The sequence below is a fragment of the Medicago truncatula genome, chromosome 7 (assembly GCF_003473485.1).
Source record: "Medicago truncatula cultivar Jemalong A17 chromosome 7, MtrunA17r5.0-ANR, whole genome shotgun sequence".
NCBI lineage: Eukaryota > Viridiplantae > Streptophyta > Magnoliopsida > Fabales > Fabaceae > Medicago > Medicago truncatula.
In genome coordinates, this window is record NC_053048.1 from 43,405,045 (window position 1) to 43,423,793 (window position 18,749).

An 18,749-nucleotide genomic window follows, 5' to 3' on the forward strand; every position below is an offset into this window, starting at 1 on the left:
CTTAAAATCCAAATCCAATCCACTCGGACGAACTCATGTGTGTAATGATTATTAATTGTGTAATGATTATTAATTTATAACAGTAACACTTCTTTTAACAAAACATGTTCGAATCATTTTATATATTGAGAAACTAATTTATCAAAAGTTTAAACCCATTCGACAGTAACTAGGATTCAAATTATTTAAGCTTTAAAAAAAAGGGGGGGCTCTAGCTATTCTAGAAATAACATTTGATGTTTATTCATACATCTGATATACAAAATTACATTTTCTTATAAGCATATAAAAAAATAACATTGAATCGAACGCCTGGGATATATTGTGAGTTGAAATTTTTGAGTATTCAATCAAATACACTGGAACCCCAAAATTCTGGCATCAAAGGCAGAAAAAATATATGATCTCAACGAGCCAACAGATTTATCAAATTTTCTGGAAAAGTTTCAATAATTTATCATTCTACAAAGTTTTGTTTTGTATAAAACTCAACCTGGTCCAAGACTTGACTAATTTATCAGTTGACTACCAGTTCAATCTGAAGTCCCAATCTTATTCAACAACTATGATCCCTCTTGATCATATGCAATGATCGGATTATTCGGATGAAACCTCTTTCTATAGTAAGCTGCAAGAAAACAGCAAGCTACCGATCAAATTGAATCTAGACCATAACACCAAGGAATGCAGGCAGAACAAGTGATAAGTGAGAATTAGGATTACACAGAACTACAAAACCACAATGTGTAATTTTTGGTGATGCTAGAAACTCAAAACCTCAGGATCGTTACAAGTACAACATTATTTTCTACTCTGCATAGAAAACACTAATAACAGATGTTATCATCATACATCTAAGTCATGTATTACTTCAAAAACTCATCCTCCCAACAAGTACTGCAAAATTAAGAAGTGAAAATGCCAATGATGATTAACAACAGAATAATACATCAAATAGCCAATCCTTGCTATAGTCACTAGAAATGTGCTTTCATCCCAAATCAAAGGTTGGTGGGAATAAAACTTATACGCAGAAAGCCTCTAAACTTGCCTATAGTGACATGGAAATTCGTTGTGAAAATTATTTGAATATGAGAGCATCACGTCCAGGCCCAACACCAATGTAGTGAATAGGGACACCAACGAGTTCTTCTATCCTTTCCACATACAACTGGGCAGCTCTTGGAAGGTCAGAATAGTTTCTGATGGAAGAAATGTCGGTCTTCCATCCAGGAAGTGATTCATATTCCACCTAAAACATGAAACCATACAACCATTAGAAAGTACATTATACATTCCCGAGAAATCAACGACACTTGTTTTTACTCAAAACCAATGACACTTATAATTCTTGAATAACCTTTTCTGTTTATATATCAGTAAAATACATACAAACACTAGTTTATGTAATCAATGACTTGAATGAAAGTGGTGGAAAGGGAAAGATAATATTTACCTTCAATTGCTCGAGAAGACGGAGATCTGACGGGAATGATTGGACTGGGGTGCCATCAGCATGTTTATAGGAGACACCCAATTGTATTTCATCAAGATCAGACAAAACATCCAACTTCGTGAGATTCAATGATGAAAAACCGTTGATCTGACATGAGTAACTTAAGGCAACTATATCCAACCAACCACATCGTCGAGGACGGCCAGTAGTCGTGCCAAACTCCTGCCCAGCAAATCTGAGCAGATCACCTCCTGGACCCAAAATTTCAGTTGGAAAAGGACCAGAACCAACTCTTGTAGTGTAAGCTTTCACCTGCACATCCAAAATAAATTCATGAACCATTCTGCCAGTGTTTATTAAATCTGCTTAAATTGTTTACATTCTCTATGTTGGGGGGAAAAGGCACTTGAAGTTCCTGAGCTAAAAGTAAATTTCAAAATAAACAATAACTTATGAGAAGCAAGGCTTTTTCTTAGGTATGATAATTCAATAAAAAAAAAAACAGCAGTGACTCCAACAAACAGTGTAGATAGCGTTCACTTACCACTCCTACTAAATCACCAATTACTCTTGGAGCAATACCAAGACCAGTGCATATCCCGCCTGCTGATGGGCTAGAAGAAGTAACAAAGGGATAAGTGCCAAAGTCAATGTCCAACATGGTTGCTTGTCCTCCTTCAACCAAGACCTTCTTCTTTTGTGTGATAGCTTCATTCATGACATGCACAGTATCGGCAATGTAGGGTTCCAACCTTTCAGCATATCTCTTGTATTTCTCAACTTCTTCCCTGAGCACGTCTGGACCATACTTAAAATCTTTGAACCTCAATGCTGCATCTGATAACAAAAGATCAAGCTTCTGAGGTAAAGTCTCCATGTACCGCAAATCACCAACTCTAATCCCATTACGGTTAGCTTTGCTGGAGTAGCACGGTCCAATGCCCCTCTTGGTGGTGCCAATGAAAGATTTAGAAAGCTCAGCTTCTCTCAGACCATCCACTGTTTGGTGGAAATCAAACAATAGGTGGGCTCTATCAGATATCAATATCCTTCCCTTGCAAGAGACCCCATTTGACTCCAAGTTATCAATTTCTTGAAACAGCCCCGGCAGGTGTACTACAACACCATTCCCAATAACACACAGTGTATCCTCATTAAGGATACCAGAAGGAACAAGATGAAGGGCAAACTTTTTCCCCTCAGCATTATAAATGGTATGCCCAGCATTAGCTCCACCCTGAAAAAATATCATCACAAATCATCAGTGCAAAATAACATGAATAAAGGAGTGTTAGATAATAATGTCAAGGAAGAGGGTGGGACTAAAAAAATCACACACCAACACCAAATGAAACCAAATCTTGCAAAATACAGTAAATCGTAAGTCCACCTTACAGTAATCAAGTACATCAATCAAAATGTTCACTAGCCTACCAACTACTTAGAGCCAATTTAGATAAACTTTATTTAAAAACACTACCAATAATAAAAACAAAAAAAGAAGTCAAATTGATAATGCATAAGTTGAAATCTCCTTTAACACCTCAAGCTCATTCATCTAGGTTTCTATTGGAACTTGGGTTGGGCCTAACTAAACCTTACAAAACCGTTTTATAATTGCTCCCCCTCAATTTAGCTCAAAAGCCCCTTGATTTATCATATTGTGACTCCCAAATCCGATCGGCTTTTTTTCCATTGACCGTAACACTCTAGAGCATCTGTCAAACCGGTTTGTAAGGTGAGGACAGCCTCTAATTATAAACACATGTTAAGGTCTTATAGTTTTATAAAAATCTATAAACTTATATAAGTATTTTGACCTAGGTTTTGACCTAAAAACACTCATTACCATACTCATGCATGTGAATGTGTCAATCTACCTAGCAAATAATGTATCAAAACAGCATGCAGAAACAAATTCATTCAATCAAACAGCAAAAAGTGAAATCAATCAACCCTAAGAAAAAAACCACCACCACCAGCGTCATCATCATTTCACAATTTAATTGAAATCCAAGCACAACCCACGATTAGCATCAAATCAAAAAGTGTTTAAAACTGAAAAAGAAACGAACTTGAGAGAAAAGGGGGGAAAAGTAACAAAACCTGACAGCGAGCAACGATTTGGAAGTGTTGAGCTAAGATATCAACTAGCTTCCCCTTACCCTCGTCACCCCATTGACAACCCAAAACGCCGGAGACTTGGCTGAGCGACTCGATTCGACGGAGGGAAGAATCGGCGGCGGCGAGTTTGGTCGGAGGTGGTGCAACTGGCTTTGCGGCACAAACGACGACGTTTCGAGGGAAGCGATTATGGAAAGCGAAGGGTCGTTGAGGTTGATGAGTGCATATTGCGTGAGAATCGAGACGCAGCGATGAGATATTCATTGCAAAGTGCAACACAATGAGTGAAGTGAAGTGAAGAGAAGCAAGTAAAGCAGCGTTGAATAGACGCACGCTCAAAAAAGGGTTTTCCAACTACAACTAGGCTTTGCCATGCCACATTCAATCAATTTTACTGTATTTTTTATTTTTATTACAAAAATGATATTTGTACATCTACCACAACTTTTAAAACAACCATTTCTCTCGTACCGACTAACACGTGTTTTTATTTTCTCCCTTCTTCTTTCTGTCCATTGTTTTTGTCCAATAAAAAAGGAGAAAAGTAATTGTAACAATAGTTGTACAAATATCACTCCTCTTTTTATTTTATGACTACAACTATATACATTTAATCTCTAAAAAAAAAAAAACTATATGCATTTCTTTTTGTCTTAGATAAAGTGATAGATCCACTGAAATTAAATTCAATATTTGTCAGTTGAGCTAGGACTTCTAGACAAAAATTATATTATATACATTTAACCTCTCAAATCTCGTAAAAAAAAAAAAACAAATTAACCTCTCAAAACAAAATCAAAAAACCATATAACTATTATACGGATGGAAAAACCAATCAAATAGGGGGCTGAATTTTTTAATAGAGAGATATTACGTAAAATTTATTTATTTGTAATATATGTTGAGAGAAATCAAAATTACATCATTGTAAAACTATTTTGCACTGTTTTTTTATCGGAACTATTTTACACAATCATAATCTATCATGGTGGTCACATTTTCGAAAGAATAGATAGAGCTTTGAATGATGATCATTGGCAACTCTTTTTTATGGATGCTAGTATAGTTAAAGTTTGTCATAATTGAATTTTCAGACCTTCATCCACTTCTAGTCCACCCTATTGATGTTGGTCTGAATAATAATTATTATTCACATGCTTTCAGGTTTCAGAGTGTTTGGCTCACTAATAAAGGTTATAGATATATGGTTCTTCATTGTTGAAAGGAAAGTGGTGATATGTGTAGTAAATTTAACGGTCTTGATAATTCCTTTATTGATTGGAAAAGATAGTTCATGGCTAGAATAACATCCCTAAAAAAAACTACAGGATGCCAAATGCAGCAGTGGTTTGTCTCAGTTAGAGAATTTGCTCCAACACGAGTTAATGTGGTTTCAAAGGTCTCGTGTCCGAAGGAACGTATATTTATGCATTGAGCACTGCTATTTACAGTGAAACAAATTATCACGAACCTGTAGTGAATTCCTTGCCACCATTGGATTTACATTAGCAGAAATCATGGGATGTTTGGATAAAGTATGAAAACATGCTACAATAACTTACAAAGCAGACATGGGGTTCTCGAGATGAACTATTTTGTGAGAAGTAGCATTATATACCTTTGATGAAACAACTCATCCTTGTATACTGGAGATTCAAAAAAATAATCATTCATGATTCCTCTCTATATTCATTCATTAGGGTCTAGGCATGTTGGAGCTCACAACTTCTTCTTGCGCTTGACTTTAAAAGAAAAACCTCACAAATTCTTCGTCGTTTATAAATCCATGAACACTTATATTGAGTTTACATAATGGCTAATGTGAATAACCTCGAAAGTGATGTATGATATGAGCTATTATTAACCATACATCACTTTTGAAATTACTCATTCAATTGGATTTTGTAACCTTTTTCGACAATGCTCATTTTATTGACAAAAATGCTACTTAGTAAGAGCCTAAGAGGCACACCAGTAACGAAACAAACGAGTGATAAACCCATTTAATACCTTTGTCAATTTGAAGAAAAACCTAGTCCAAATTGTTCTGGACCAGAACTATGAGAAATTCAATTTAGACATATACCAATATTTCACTACAGGCTACAGCACTATTATCTGTAACAAAATACAGTCTAACCGAATCACTATTATTTGACGACAATAATAATGTTCCATTTAGTCAAAAAAATAAATAATGTTCCATTACTCAAGGTGTGTCCCTTCCTTGACAACAAGCAAGGGTATCCTTTCCTTGCGTCCCTTACTCTTTTCCTTCAACTCTTCTAACACCCCATTTGAATTTGAGCCCTTCTCATTCCCCACTCCTTTCTTAGTAGAACCCTTCCTTGTTGCTAGCCTCTTCAATTCAGAGCAAAACCCTGTGATTTGACTCAGAATTTCCCTGCCACCCAATAAATTTTGAGCTGAAAATGTACTCTTTAGTTTTGATCTTCTGTTACTTCTTACAGGACATTCTTTTAAATCATTCAACTCTTTCAAATTGTCTCTTTTAGTGTTTGACTTTGACCTCAACAACGGCTTCTTTAGCTTGTTGGTCCCACCAACCAAATTTGTTACAGTAAAGTTTGGATTTGTATTCTCATTGTCTTCATCCATGTTTCTTGAACAATTGGGTCTTTTAGGCTTGTCACAATCCTTAACAGCTGAAGGATTTTCCCTAATACATATACAACATAATAAAATGTCAGATATAAATAGTACATCATTCTTAGCTTTAGTTTTTAAACAGACTAAATCATCATTTGTGTTCATAATTGGGTGAGGCGGTCTCGCTATAATCATATTGAAATTTCAAAAACTGTATCATACATTAGTAATTTTATGGATTAAACTGACCATAAAAACACATTCAAGGATTGTTTTGTAATATTGATACATTAAAAAACTATACCGAAAGAGTTAACACATTATTGAAGGACCAAAATAACTTAACTCGTTTTAATAGATTTGATTTGGTACCTTGGATTTCTGTCCTTAAATGGAAGAATTTCAGAAAAGCTTGCCAATCTTAATAGCTTTACCTGCAAGATAATTTATTTAGTAGATTCATTACATAATTTTTAGTATTTTTTTTTTTGTTCAAAAGATTAAAATTTTAGTTTAAGTAATGAGAAAAAACAAAAATTGAGATAGTAACCTTGGAATTGGTCGTGGTTGTAGTTGTGGGTTTAAGAAGATCTTGAGAAATTTTGGGATGTTTGCAATCTGCAAGTGAAAGAAAATTAAGTTACAGAGAAAACCCATCAAAGAAAATTGAGCTAGACCTGTTGAAGAAAGCCTCACCATGAGTGCAAAACCAGATTTCTTGATCATCTTCATCAACAAGAGGCTCATTGGAAGCTGCAGAGAGATCAACCCATTTCGGCGCGTCGAAGTTCTCGTAAGTATCATCTTGAATGAAGGTTGAATCGATGTTGTCCCAATCAATATTTTCTGGTTCCATCTGAAAAGTTACAAAAGGAGAGAATTAGAAATGGGAAATTGAAAGGAAAAGATAGTGAAAAGAATTGTGTGAATATAATAATGGTAATGGTTGAAAGAATCAAGAATGTGAGAGTAAAAGCTTAGAATGAACAAATTAAGCTGTATTGTGTGGTTTCTATATATTTCTGTAACGTTTGAAGCATCATAGTATTATGATATCATGTTTGCAACAAATTCGACCGTTGGGACCCTTTGCTGAAAAATTAATTAAGTTTTTGATTAATGTATTCAATGTAACGTTTGGGCTGTTGTAATATCAATGATTCTACCTTGGACTTGGACCAAGAGAATGACGGAATCACATGTTATTAAAAATGAATTTGTTAATAACATCCCTTTTTGCTTATACACTTCCCTTTCTATATTTTTTTCTCTAACATACCTATTTTCCTATTAAAAATTAAATTATCCATTTCCTGAAAATGTTAGAATCCATAGAGCATAGTGTTCACTTTTGTCTTCTTTGTTTTTCTCTATGAAAGGGAAAGTCGATCAAGAGAAAAATTACCTAGGAAGAAGAATGATCAAAATTGCAATCATGTCTATGATGCAAATTTTACCTATGCTAGTAGATATGTATAAGAAAATAAATTCATGATGAATTGGGTATGAACCACAGTCATATACCTACAAAAGCTAAGCATATATTTTCTGTGTATCATTTAATTATTTATCAATACCAATGGGGCAACTCCGTTCCAAAAACAAAAATCAATGGGGTAACTATTTCATTACGTCTTTATGAAATTTTTCCTAGATATATTAATTTCATGGTGGTTGTTTAATTACTTTTGTTTGATTTATTTTTTTAACAACAAAATAATTTTATTAGACGGATCTTGTGAGAACGAATATTATCGTAAGTACTCAACCCACAACTGAGATGTAAGTAAAAGAGGTACTAAATTCACCAAAACAAACACCTTACACTAGGAATTGAGACAAAACAAAGGATTCAAATACCATTCAAGGTCCCTCCCTTTCTTCCTATCTCGAAACCATCTCCAAAAGATTGAATTAAGCTCATCAACCAAGTCCTCAAGTTCTATGTTCTTGGAAGAAAAAATCATCTCATTTCTTGCTTCACAAATCTTATAAATTGTTGCATGCTAAATTAAAATAAGTCTTTTATGGTGATTCATAAAGACGATGAAGAAAAATAATCAAGTATAAAGACCACATCTCCCGTTGTAGCTAGATTCCCCCTATTAGGAAGTCTTTCAAGAATTAATTGCTACGGAAAAATTTGAACATTTTGACGAGCCCAAATTTTCAACTCACTTCGAACACCTGCACTCAAAGAAGTAGGAGGAAGGAGTTTATCACACAAGACGATTTATTGCATTTGTTAATGTTATTAATGTTATTTCAACATATTCTTCGAACACAACACTTTGAACATTTTAACGAGCCCAAATTTTCAACCCACTTCGAATATCTGCACTAAAAAAAAAATCACTCTCTTCTTCCCTCGATTTATTAATGTTATTTCAAATAGTACTTTAATACCACATATCATCTCTCGCTAAATGTATGAAGGCCTTAGAAACAATGTTAGCTCATATTATTCTGTAAAAAAATAAAAATAAAAATGATAGCCTATGTTTAGTGAAAAGTAAAACATTATCTGTTTCATGTTATATAGAAAATTTTAAAATTAATTTCACAGTGCACAAATTTTAAAGGTTTACACCCTCCGGTCACTATTATAAGCAAAAAACCATATTTTAGGTTCATTCATTAAATGTTGTATGTAACCTAAATATAGACCACATACAACATTTAATGAATGAACCTAGAAAATGAATTTTTGCTTATAATAGTGACCGGAGGATGTATATTATAGCATATCTCACAAATACTAATAAAAAAATAGTTTAAAATCCCCGTATAAGTGAGTGAAAAGTACAAGTTAGATAATCATCCATAATATCCAACTAAGCGATAGCAAAATGCACCTCATTTGCATCCCTGTCATGACTGCAACGCGATATGGGCAGTATGAAATTTTGTTATTGTGATGTTTGTTTTTGTGGTGGGTGGGTTTTGCATGTAGTGACTAGGTCAATATGATAACTAGGTCTAGCGCCATTAAAGATAGATTATTGATTCCATTGTCAAAGTGCATTTACTTGGAATTAAAGTGATGTTAGTTCAATGACATCAATACATAGAAAACATCTGTACTAGTATGAATTTTATTGCCGTTAAAGTTAGTAGAAAGGAACCGTTCGTGTTGCAAATAGCATCATTATTGTTTCTTGTATTGATCAATTTCATCTTAATGAAAGAGGAATTGTTGGTCTATGAAGAAGGTTGCATCCAACAATGAATGAATAAATGAAAGGGTCGGTGGAGGTTGGCATTTACTACTACTTGCTTGACTGACAGGCCACCTAGTAACGTTTTAAAAAAAATACAGTACATAGTTATAAGTTGGCCAACCATATCAAATAATAAAACAAACTTCGTTGCAACCAGTTACCTAATGTTTGAATTAGATTCAGCAAAATTAATAGGATATGCATATAACAAGTAAGTTTTTATGAAAAAGTTGTCTGATCAGGTTTTTTTATCATGTGCAAATTTGCACATGTTAAGAAGTTTAAATTAGTAACTTTGACTTAAAATTTGTATTTTTTATATTAAATATGTAATATTTAATCAATAATTGTTGGTTTTCAATAAAAAATTACTACTTTTAGTTCCCTTAACATGTGCAATATTGCACATGTTAGACAAATTCTTTTATTAAAAGTAATATTTAATAAGGAGACCAACCAAATTGTTGATGTTTGGTTTAAGTTGATCTAGTAATTTTATGATTTTTTTTTTTTGTTATTCCTCCTTATGGTTCCAACGTTTTTTTTGGCACACCTGAGATGTGTTGTATTTCATAAAGGTTTCTAGTTTTTTGTTTTGTTTGGGCTATGCCCCATTTTTTTTTTTAAAAAAAATAAATAATTAATGATATATTAGTAGAAGAGATATTAATGTTTCATTAGTATTGTAAAACATGATATAGCATAAGACATACTTATATTTGGCTAGAAGGACATGTAGTAATTTAGAAAGTCGGCCGTGATTGAAACAAAAAATTGACATATATATTTTTAAATTTTTAATTATATAAAATAGTATTTCCAAAAAAATAATTATATACCATAATAATAAGATGACCCTTGTGATAAAGTTACACTAAAATTTTAAATTAGCTAACAATGTTATACCGATTAAAATCAATTTTATTTAAAAATTATTTACATTTTAACATATTTCAAATTATTTTTTAATAGATTTCAAGTCAATTCTTCATCTTTGCGGATAAAACCACAAGCTAAATCACGTCAAGAATTTTTACATTGTCTTGATCGACAATTATAGTTTAAAAGAATTGCATACTCCACCATATTTGTCAAATGAAGTTAAATCATGTGAAGTTAAACCACTAAAAGATTTTTCACATTGTCTTCACCGACAATTCAACATTAACACATCTTACATCAATGTGTCAATATCTGTCTATGTACTAAATAATACCTTGTTTAATCTTGATTGTATCGTCCTCAAACAAAAAATGATTCTTATGTTAATATTCTCTAGCTCAAACATCACAACAAACGTTCTGATTGCAATTGTATTCATGCGTTAACTATGCACAAGAGATGTTCGCATAAAAGGGAGGTGGAGTCAAGGACTCACTCAATTACCAAGTCTTTTATAGACAGAACCTTTCCAAAATAACATATTCACACTTTCACCCTTCTTTTCTGACATGGAAGATCATACAATGTTACAGCTATAGAGCATACTATAAACTCTTATATCTGAATCAAATCAAAAGCTCAGAAATCACTTGTTTAGTTCGAGGGAGCACCATAAGCAATAACATGTTAATGTTCCAAGACCACAAGATAGACATCACATTTCCATTCAAAATCTTAAGAAATTAGGTATATGAATCACCTCTCATATACATATTTTACCTTTTGCCTATTTATAATTAATGTAAAACTTAACCCGCTCAAATTTGAATCCAACACATATTGATAGTTGTTAAGATATCGGCGGTCCTTAATCTATTGCATTTGTTATTATATGTGCAGTCCATGCTCCATCCTAGAACTGGGAGTTAGGATGGGTCACTATACAATAGATTATACGTGAAAATCAATCTATTAAAGTGAACTTTTAAACTTATTAATAGTTGTGTTAAGAGTATTTTTTGGGATGTTTTCAATTTGGTTTGAATTGTCTCTATGACAAAAGTAATGTTATTTAAACCAATAAAATTTAACAACTGTGTTGAACACCACATAAAAATATATCACCTAAATTTGCTAACGTGATTTGGAGAAAGATAAAAAAAAAAAATTAATTAAAAAATCAAATGATAAATATATTTTCTTGTCTCTACCCTATATATATATATATATTACACAAACATGTTGGACAACTAAAAAGTTATCAAAATATTATTATTATTGTTGTTTTTCTATGGAATTAATATTGTTATTGTTGTTATTTTGACATAATCAAAATAACATTATTGTTAAGATAAAATAGTATGCAGTGCAGTTTGGTTACTTTTAAAATAAAATTCGAATCAAATCAGCGTGGTATTGGTTGGATTAGTTTGTGCAATTTTTTTCGAGACAACAATTTTTTGCTTCTAACATTAAAATTTAGTCAAAAAGATTTTTTTTGAGAGAATAGTCAAAAAGATATAACACAACATATTTCTAACTATGTTTTTTACAATGTTTAAAATTTCATCTAACATTACAATTTTATTTTCACAAAACAATGTAGTCGAAATTAAGAACGTGGACATAAAATAATCATATTATGTAAGAAAGGTAAAAAATTAAGATTTACCATTCTATAAAATTTCAAGTATCATATAAATACAGTTTGAAATAAAAAACAAAGAAGAAGCTTAACAAGAGAAAAAATATGTCATTTTATAAAAATTTCAATTGAGCTTCTATGAATATTGATCTAAGCGACATAAGTTCAATTAACGTTTTTCTTATGTTACAATTTAATTTGTTTTGGTTTGATTGATAAAATAAAAACCGTATACCAAACCAAACTATTCAATAGAGTAAAAAAATAATCCGAATACATTCAACTAAAATATAGTTTTTTATGGTTTGAATGTATTGGTTCAATTTACAATTTTTGTATTGGATTTTTTCAAAACCATACTTTTTTATCACAAAATAGATAAACAAATACTATTATTATTGATATTTGATTGATGCCAAAAACACATAAAGCGTGTGGTTCCATTCAACTGTCATCGAAAAATCAAATCCCAAACTACTTATGATTCTGAAGTTGAAGAAGCTCAAGGACGAAGACGAGACTGAATTAATTTTCAATAAACACGCTCTCAATAAGTCACATTTATTTCATCTTAATCCTATCGATTCGTTCATTTCCCTCCCACTTTCTCTCTCTTTCTCATTTTCCATTTCGGAAATTTCGTTGTTTGTGTCGGAGTAAGACAGAGACAGAGAGAGGGCGGCCATGGCTATTGCAGCGGCTGCTGTCGTGGTTCCACTAGGCCTGCTCTTCTTCGCTTCCGGCCTCATCGTTAATTTCTTTCAGGTCTGTTTCTTTGGATTCATCGACATGGGTTTTTCTTAACTAACCAAACATACTTTGTTTCTATCAACATGCAAATCTTGCCTTCTGTTACTTATACTCTTCAATTTGTTACTTCTCCAACTATGTTATTTGCTACTATGTCAAAACCCACTACCCAACTGATTCAAATCTGAAATCACCCAAGTGGGTTCTCAATTAGATCTTTTACTCAGTTAAGCACTTGTTTGAATTGACTTATTTGAACTTACCTGATGATATACATGTTTCTTAGACTGTTTGGGAGAGCTTATATAATAATATAGTGTATGTCTGGTTCCACTTTTGGAACACCCAATATTGATTCAGAGGTTTAAAATTCATTTTCACATGTTTTCGAGTAGAATTGATTCTAATTTGAAGTTGAAAATTGGAGCTTTTGATTCTAGAGTTGTTTTTTGTACCAAGATTTATTGTTAAATTCATTTTTACATTATTGTATCTAAGCGTAAATCATTTTACCTTCAACTTACTTTTAGTTTGCTTTGATTATATCTAATCTTTTGTTATAATAGTAGCTAGTATATAAGCACTTATGTGATAAGCTGTTTATCTAATGATATCAGTACTTGTGCTATAAATGCTTAATTAATTTGTTTATCAAAATATGGCTTAATTGGTTGTTCTTTTGTGTGTTTTAAGTGCTTGAATTGCTTTAACAAGATAAATTGACCTCTTTTTTATCTTGTCTTAGGCAATATGCTATGTGCTAGTAAGACCGCTGTCAAAGAATTTGTACAGAAGGATCAACCGGGTGGTGGCAGAACTGTTGTGGCTGGAACTTGTTTGGCTTATTGATTGGTGGGCTGGAGTTAAGGTGCTTAAACAAGTTCTAATTTCTCTTGAATCCTTTTTATTATTGTTTGTACTTGGAATAGACTTTTTAATTGATTTAGCTGCGGTTCAAACCCTGTGTAACTAGTGACTCAAGAATAGTGCCTTCACATTTCAACGATTAGTCTAGTCTCAAAAACATTGCATTTAGCTGGCTTGTTGATTGTAGGCTGTAGCCACGATTCATAGAACTCCAGGAAATTATATTATTTTGCCATCTTTCCTAGAAAATCATTAATGCTTTCATGAGAACAAAATGAAAAACTAGTTATTTGAAAGTAAAGACTTGTGAACTGTAATTTAGCAGTTTATTTGCTCATTTAGACTAATCTTATCTTTCATTTGGAACTTTCTGGCTCCAGGTTGAAATATACACGGACCGTGAAACTTCTCGTTTGATGGGTAAGTCTTTTGTTAGCCTATGCATTTGACACTGGGTGCTTTGTCTCCTCTTGATTTTTTTCCTTTTTGCTTTCTGTGTTAGTCTTTTGGGTAGAAAAAATGGACTTTCCGTGAACACCTTTTTTTGTATATTGATTGCCAGATTCTATTTTGAAATTTTCAGGTAAAGAACATGCACTTGTCATATGCAATCACAGAAGTGATATTGATTGGCTTGTTGGATGGGTTTTAGCTCAGGTGATTGTTTTATTTGGTATGACCTTTTTCACATCTTCAATGCAAGAAATTTATGAAATTCACTGCGTATGCTCCAATAGCTTATATATCATTTAAAAGTACGTATAATTTGATATTATCACGACAGGACAAAAGGACACTTCTTTACTCTTATGTGTGGGCTATTGTATAATAAGTTTCGGTATTCATTGACTTGCTAATTTCTATTTGTGCCAATGTTATTTATCTGTGCTTCAACTGCTGAGCCTTTATTCAACATGATCAAACAGCGTTCGGGTTGCCTTGGCAGTACTCTAGCAGTGATGAAGAAATCGTCAAAGTTTCTACCGGTATATGCTTCACTGTGACTTTTACTTTTGAAATGGATATATAAATTGATTCTTCTATTCACTCAATCAGATGAAATAACAGAATGTACACTCTGCAGTTTAGGGGTTCTTAGTTGTTAGAAACATTGACACATATTTCTCTTTCATACCTTGTAATTGCTCTCAGTTCTAAAATACTAATTGTTAGCTTTTCAAGTAATTAATGCCGTTGTAGCTAGTGAATTTTTATTTTGGAACAATGTATCTAGTGAAATTTTGGTTGTAACTTACCTGCTTGGAAGTTACATATAACACTGGTTTTTCTTATTAACTAGGTATTATTGGTATAACTATGGAACTGTAAAGTAATATTTTGTGCTTGCGATATTCAATTATTTTCATCAATATTTGGATATTTGCTAACTTCTACATATGCAGGTAATTGGCTGGTCAATGTGGTTTTCTGAGTATCTTTTCCTGGAGAGAAGTTGGGCCAAGGATGAAAACACATTGAAAGTATGAGTTACTGATTTTTTTATTTTTATGGGTCATGCTCGTAAGAGATACATGTTTGTGGTTGTTATAATGCTGTCTTACTCATGCATATATTTTTCTGTCATACTTCACAATCTGTTTGATTAAATTTGGGAATCTCATTCGAATGTTTCATCATTATATTTCCAGTCAGGTATACGGCGGTTGAATGATTTCCCTCTTCCATTTTGGTTGGCTCTCTTTGTAGAAGGAACACGTTTCACAAATGTCAAATTATTAGCTGCTCAGGAATATGCAACCTCCACTGGATTGCCTGTTCCTAGAAATGTCTTGATTCCTAGAACTAAGGTGAAGTATAATTTTATATTCTTTATTTACCTTACTTCTTCCCGTACTATAACATTGATAGATTGGAAGCTATGCTGCATGGACCATTCAATGTTAGCATCTACAGACTGCCTGTAAAACTTAGCAGGATCTTCATGAAATTATGTTACCATTGTTCCAATGTAAATATGTTTGAGGACTATAAAGACACTAACATACATAGGCTTACACAAGTTATTCAACTTAAGTTTAATTTTATTTTTTGGGGTACATGTTTAACTTTTTTGGTCACAATCCTCCCATTTTTCAAGGGAAAGTGGCCATGCTAATTCAGAGTTCCGCGGGGAGGGGGTACGTGATTAATTTGATTTAGTGATTGCAAATGAGCTCCTTTTATTTTTTTTCAGATTAGTTATTGTGTACATGTTCTATTTTTCGTATATCTTGTCTCTTGTGTAACTCGTTACTGGACAACATTTTTTTTAAGATTTTGACTAAGCTAAATTAGAAGACTACTTGTGATGCTGGGCATTGTTAGGTTTCTGGTTTAATTGTTGAGTGGCTGTTTGGGTACTTCTGAAATGCACATGTGGGAATGTGATCTCATATGTTATGGGTTTGGAGAGTTCTGGAACGGAACAACGGGCTTTGATGGGTTGAATTATCATTGGGAAAGACTGCAGTTAAGGTTTTGCATCCATGTAGATCAGGCATGGATTAAAGATTATGCTGTAGATTTCGATGTTATATTCAATGTTAAAAGCCTAAACAATTACCACAAAAGAAAGTATTATAACCTACGTGACATGAATAAGGAATGCAATTCTATTTTTGCTACTAAAGTAACGAAATCCATAAGGGATAGTTGGACGGTATGAAAACTAGCCAGCCCAACCAAAGTTCATTAAAAAAGAAACTCCTAAATACCTTCAGGACTGAATCTTTGTTTTAATAGAAATTTTATTGACATTAAGAACCCTAAGTGATTATAATCTAACAAGGTCTTTGGAAGGTTAAAGCCAGCCATTTTATCCCAAGTGAACGAGAATCAGATCGTGTGGTCTATGTAGTAAGCCTGAATAATGTAATTGATCGTAATTGGTTCAGTGCTCTACTTTGTAGCTGTTTCAGATGGTTAGTTGCAAGGGGCTTGGTAGAAATAGGTTACGGACAAGTTTGGGTATACTTGATTGGAGCAGCTTGCTTGCATTCATCTTTAATGACGTCTCTCTCTTCCCATGAACTTATGTGGGACTATTGTGTTTATTGTCTTCAAGCTTTTTTCCTAAGGTTTAAGGTTGTTTCCGTTTTTAATATGCATAGCAATTAAGTAGATTTTCTTTTTTCCATTGTTTTGTCTGATGTTTTCTGTATTTCCTGTATTGAAAGATATCTTATTGTTTCGCATTTCTTCTTATTTATTGGATCATAATAGGCTGTCTGCTAGCAATTATACCAGGTGTGATTTTTCTTTCCCATGACTTGCTATGAAATATTCACTCTTTTTTCTTTTTTCAGGGGTTTGTTTCGGCTGTAAGTCATATGCGATCATTTGTTCCTGCCGTTTACGACATAACAGTGGCTATCCCCAAGAGTTCACCTGCTCCTACAATGCTAAGGCTCTTACAGGGGAAACGTTCGGTGGTAAGCCAATCAAAATCAAGTTTTAGAAATTAATTCATTTTTGATACTTTAATTCTTTCTTTGCCCGTATTTTATTATGTACAGACACATCATATTTTGAAAGAGAGAGAATGTTTTTTAGACAACAATTTTGTTGTCCAACGCCATGCGTGTGCGCGCGCGCACACAGTGCAGATATGATATTGTTTTTTATTAGTTTTTCTCTCTGAATCAAATCAGTAGTTATAAGTGATGTATTTTTATACGGTGTCAAATTGTTGTCAACTATTAGATGTTCAAATAACATCCATCATTTTGAAATCACTACATATGAAGACTTCATCAATATGATTTCCAATCTTCCTCCTTTAACGCCTTAGATATTTTTATTTATATAATTTCTTGTTAATTGAAAAACTTTAACTCAATTTTACCACCACAGGTGCAAGTTCATATCAAGCGACATTTGATGAATGAATTGCCAGAAACAGATGAAGCTGTTGCTCAGTGGTGTAGAGATATATTTGTCGCCAAGGTAAGTGCTGTCTGAAGTTCTTTAATGTTCTATATTTTTCTTTTCTTCTCTTAACTATTAATTCTAGTATACTTGAGTGTTTTTCAATGAATTTAATCAGTAGTAGATTTTGAAAAACTGTTCATCTGATCTGCATGCATTGTAGACTAAATTATATATTCTTGTGCTTCGATTTTTTGATAATATATACCATTTTTTTTACCTCCGGGGCATCAGGATGCATTGTTAGACAAACATGTAGCTGAGGATACTTTCAGTGATCAAGAGCTGCAGGACTCTCGTCGACCAATAAAGCCTCTTGCGGTTAGATACTTCCTTGATATGTCTCAACTCTTTAACATTCCTATTTATTTGTTATTGTTTTGTCTTGTGCCCTTTTTTATTTAGATGTTTTTTTTACTAATGATCCATCAATTTCATGTGTGGAGCAGGTAGCTCTATCTTGGGGCTTTGTGGTTGTTGCAGGCAGTGTTAAGTTCCTACAATGGTCTTCATTGCTATCATCATGGAAGGGCGTTGCATTTTCAACTTTTGGTTTGGCAGTTGTTACCGGCCTCATGCAGGTCTTGATTTTATTCTCACAGGCAGAGCGTTCAAACCCGGCCAAGGTAGCCCCTGCAAAGCCGAAAAACAAGGAGGAACAACCCGAGGCTATAAATGACAAACAACAGTAGATCACGCATGTGTTTGTTCAAACCAAAATCATGCATATATAGGATTTTGGTGAACTTGAAGTTGGCATTTATGTGGGTTCAACATTCACGTAACACTAATTATTTTACCTTTAAAATCTACCGTGGTATGTCTTCAATTCTTATGTGGTATTGTATTTGTTTATGTTTAGTTTTCAACATAATTAGGATAAAACTTTGTATTGATAATCTTGGATTGACTAAAAATATTCTTCTTCATCACTTGTTTTTCATTTGGATAATTTTGCTATTTTAACAGTCCTGAATTCGCACACTGTCTTTACTTTATAATCTACTCCGATGGCTATTGTCATTTATCCAACGAGTTTGTGTCTAGTGTTGACTTTGAAGATCAAAACCAGGCGCTCTGCCTTGCTGCAGAAGCTATTAAAGCTATCTTCTGTGTTCCCCAGCTATATATATATATATATATATATATATATATATATATATATATATATATATATATATATATATATATCAGCTTAAGGTTTATTATTTCCAAAGTAATTTAGTTGTGGTAAAATATGTGATATTACCCTTGAAGATAAGGAAAT

The 18,749-nt window shown here is 33.0% G+C and overlaps 3 protein-coding genes across 3 annotated transcripts; 1 reads left to right on the forward strand and 2 right to left on the reverse strand.

The window, feature by feature from the left end:
- Positions 1 to 703: 703 nt before the first annotated feature.
- Positions 704 to 3,940, reverse strand: LOC11440429 (adenylosuccinate synthetase 2, chloroplastic). Its single transcript, XM_003625126.4, has 4 exons — positions 3,563 to 3,940; positions 2,001 to 2,693; positions 1,457 to 1,768; positions 704 to 1,252 (listed from the first exon to the last, which is right to left on the reverse strand). Exons 1-4 carry the CDS (start codon positions 3,842 to 3,844, stop codon positions 1,082 to 1,084), a joined length of 1,458 nt encoding a protein of 485 aa, XP_003625174.1. The 5' UTR covers positions 3,845 to 3,940; the 3' UTR covers positions 704 to 1,081.
- Positions 3,941 to 5,555: 1,615 nt separating this feature from the next.
- On the reverse strand, positions 5,556 to 7,287 carry LOC11440436 (uncharacterized). Its single transcript, XM_003625127.4, has 4 exons — positions 6,887 to 7,287; positions 6,741 to 6,808; positions 6,563 to 6,624; positions 5,556 to 6,260 (listed from the first exon to the last, which is right to left on the reverse strand). The coding sequence occupies exons 1-4, from the start codon at positions 7,044 to 7,046 to the stop codon at positions 5,786 to 5,788; spliced, it is 765 nt and encodes a 254-aa protein (XP_003625175.1). The 5' UTR covers positions 7,047 to 7,287; the 3' UTR covers positions 5,556 to 5,785.
- A 5,071-nt stretch (positions 7,288 to 12,358) lies between these two features.
- LOC11444743 (1-acyl-sn-glycerol-3-phosphate acyltransferase 2) lies at positions 12,359 to 18,434 on the forward strand. Its single transcript, XM_003625128.4, has 11 exons — positions 12,359 to 12,703; positions 13,434 to 13,556; positions 13,936 to 13,975; positions 14,139 to 14,212; positions 14,482 to 14,541; positions 14,959 to 15,036; positions 15,205 to 15,363; positions 16,861 to 16,986; positions 17,408 to 17,500; positions 17,717 to 17,803; positions 17,932 to 18,434. Exons 1-11 carry the CDS (start codon positions 12,623 to 12,625, stop codon positions 18,172 to 18,174), a joined length of 1,164 nt encoding a protein of 387 aa, XP_003625176.1. The 5' UTR covers positions 12,359 to 12,622; the 3' UTR covers positions 18,175 to 18,434.
- The last annotated feature ends 315 nt before the right edge of the window (positions 18,435 to 18,749 follow it).

What these genes read in the sequence shown, in the direction of transcription:
- LOC11440436 (XM_003625127.4), bottom strand. Translation starts at nt 7,046, where the DNA reads ATGGAACCAGAAAATATTGATTGGGACAACATCGATTCAACCTTCATT. An exon ending in CAACCACGACCAATTCCAAG is followed by an intron (nt 6,625 to 6,740) that starts GTTACTATCTCA and finishes ATTATCTTGCAG; the next exon opens with GTAAAGCTATTAAGATTGGC. An exon ending in TTTAAGGACAGAAATCCAAG is followed by an intron (nt 6,261 to 6,562) that starts GTACCAAATCAA and finishes TATATGTATTAG; the next exon opens with GGAAAATCCTTCAGCTGTTA.
- LOC11440429 (XM_003625126.4), bottom strand. Translation starts at nt 3,844, where the DNA reads ATGAATATCTCATCGCTGCGTCTCGATTCTCACGCAATATGCACTCAT. An exon ending in AAATCGTTGCTCGCTGTCAG is followed by an intron (nt 2,694 to 3,562) that starts GTTTTGTTACTT and finishes ATATTTTTTCAG; the next exon opens with GGTGGAGCTAATGCTGGGCA. An exon ending in TTGGTGATTTAGTAGGAGTG is followed by an intron (nt 1,769 to 2,000) that starts GTAAGTGAACGC and finishes TTGGATGTGCAG; the next exon opens with GTGAAAGCTTACACTACAAG.
- LOC11444743 (XM_003625128.4), top strand. Translation starts at nt 12,623, where the DNA reads ATGGCTATTGCAGCGGCTGCTGTCGTGGTTCCACTAGGCCTGCTCTTC. An exon ending in TTGGATGGGTTTTAGCTCAG is followed by an intron (nt 14,213 to 14,481) that starts GTGATTGTTTTA and finishes ATGATCAAACAG; the next exon opens with CGTTCGGGTTGCCTTGGCAG. An exon ending in TACAGGGGAAACGTTCGGTG is followed by an intron (nt 16,987 to 17,407) that starts GTAAGCCAATCA and finishes TTACCACCACAG; the next exon opens with GTGCAAGTTCATATCAAGCG.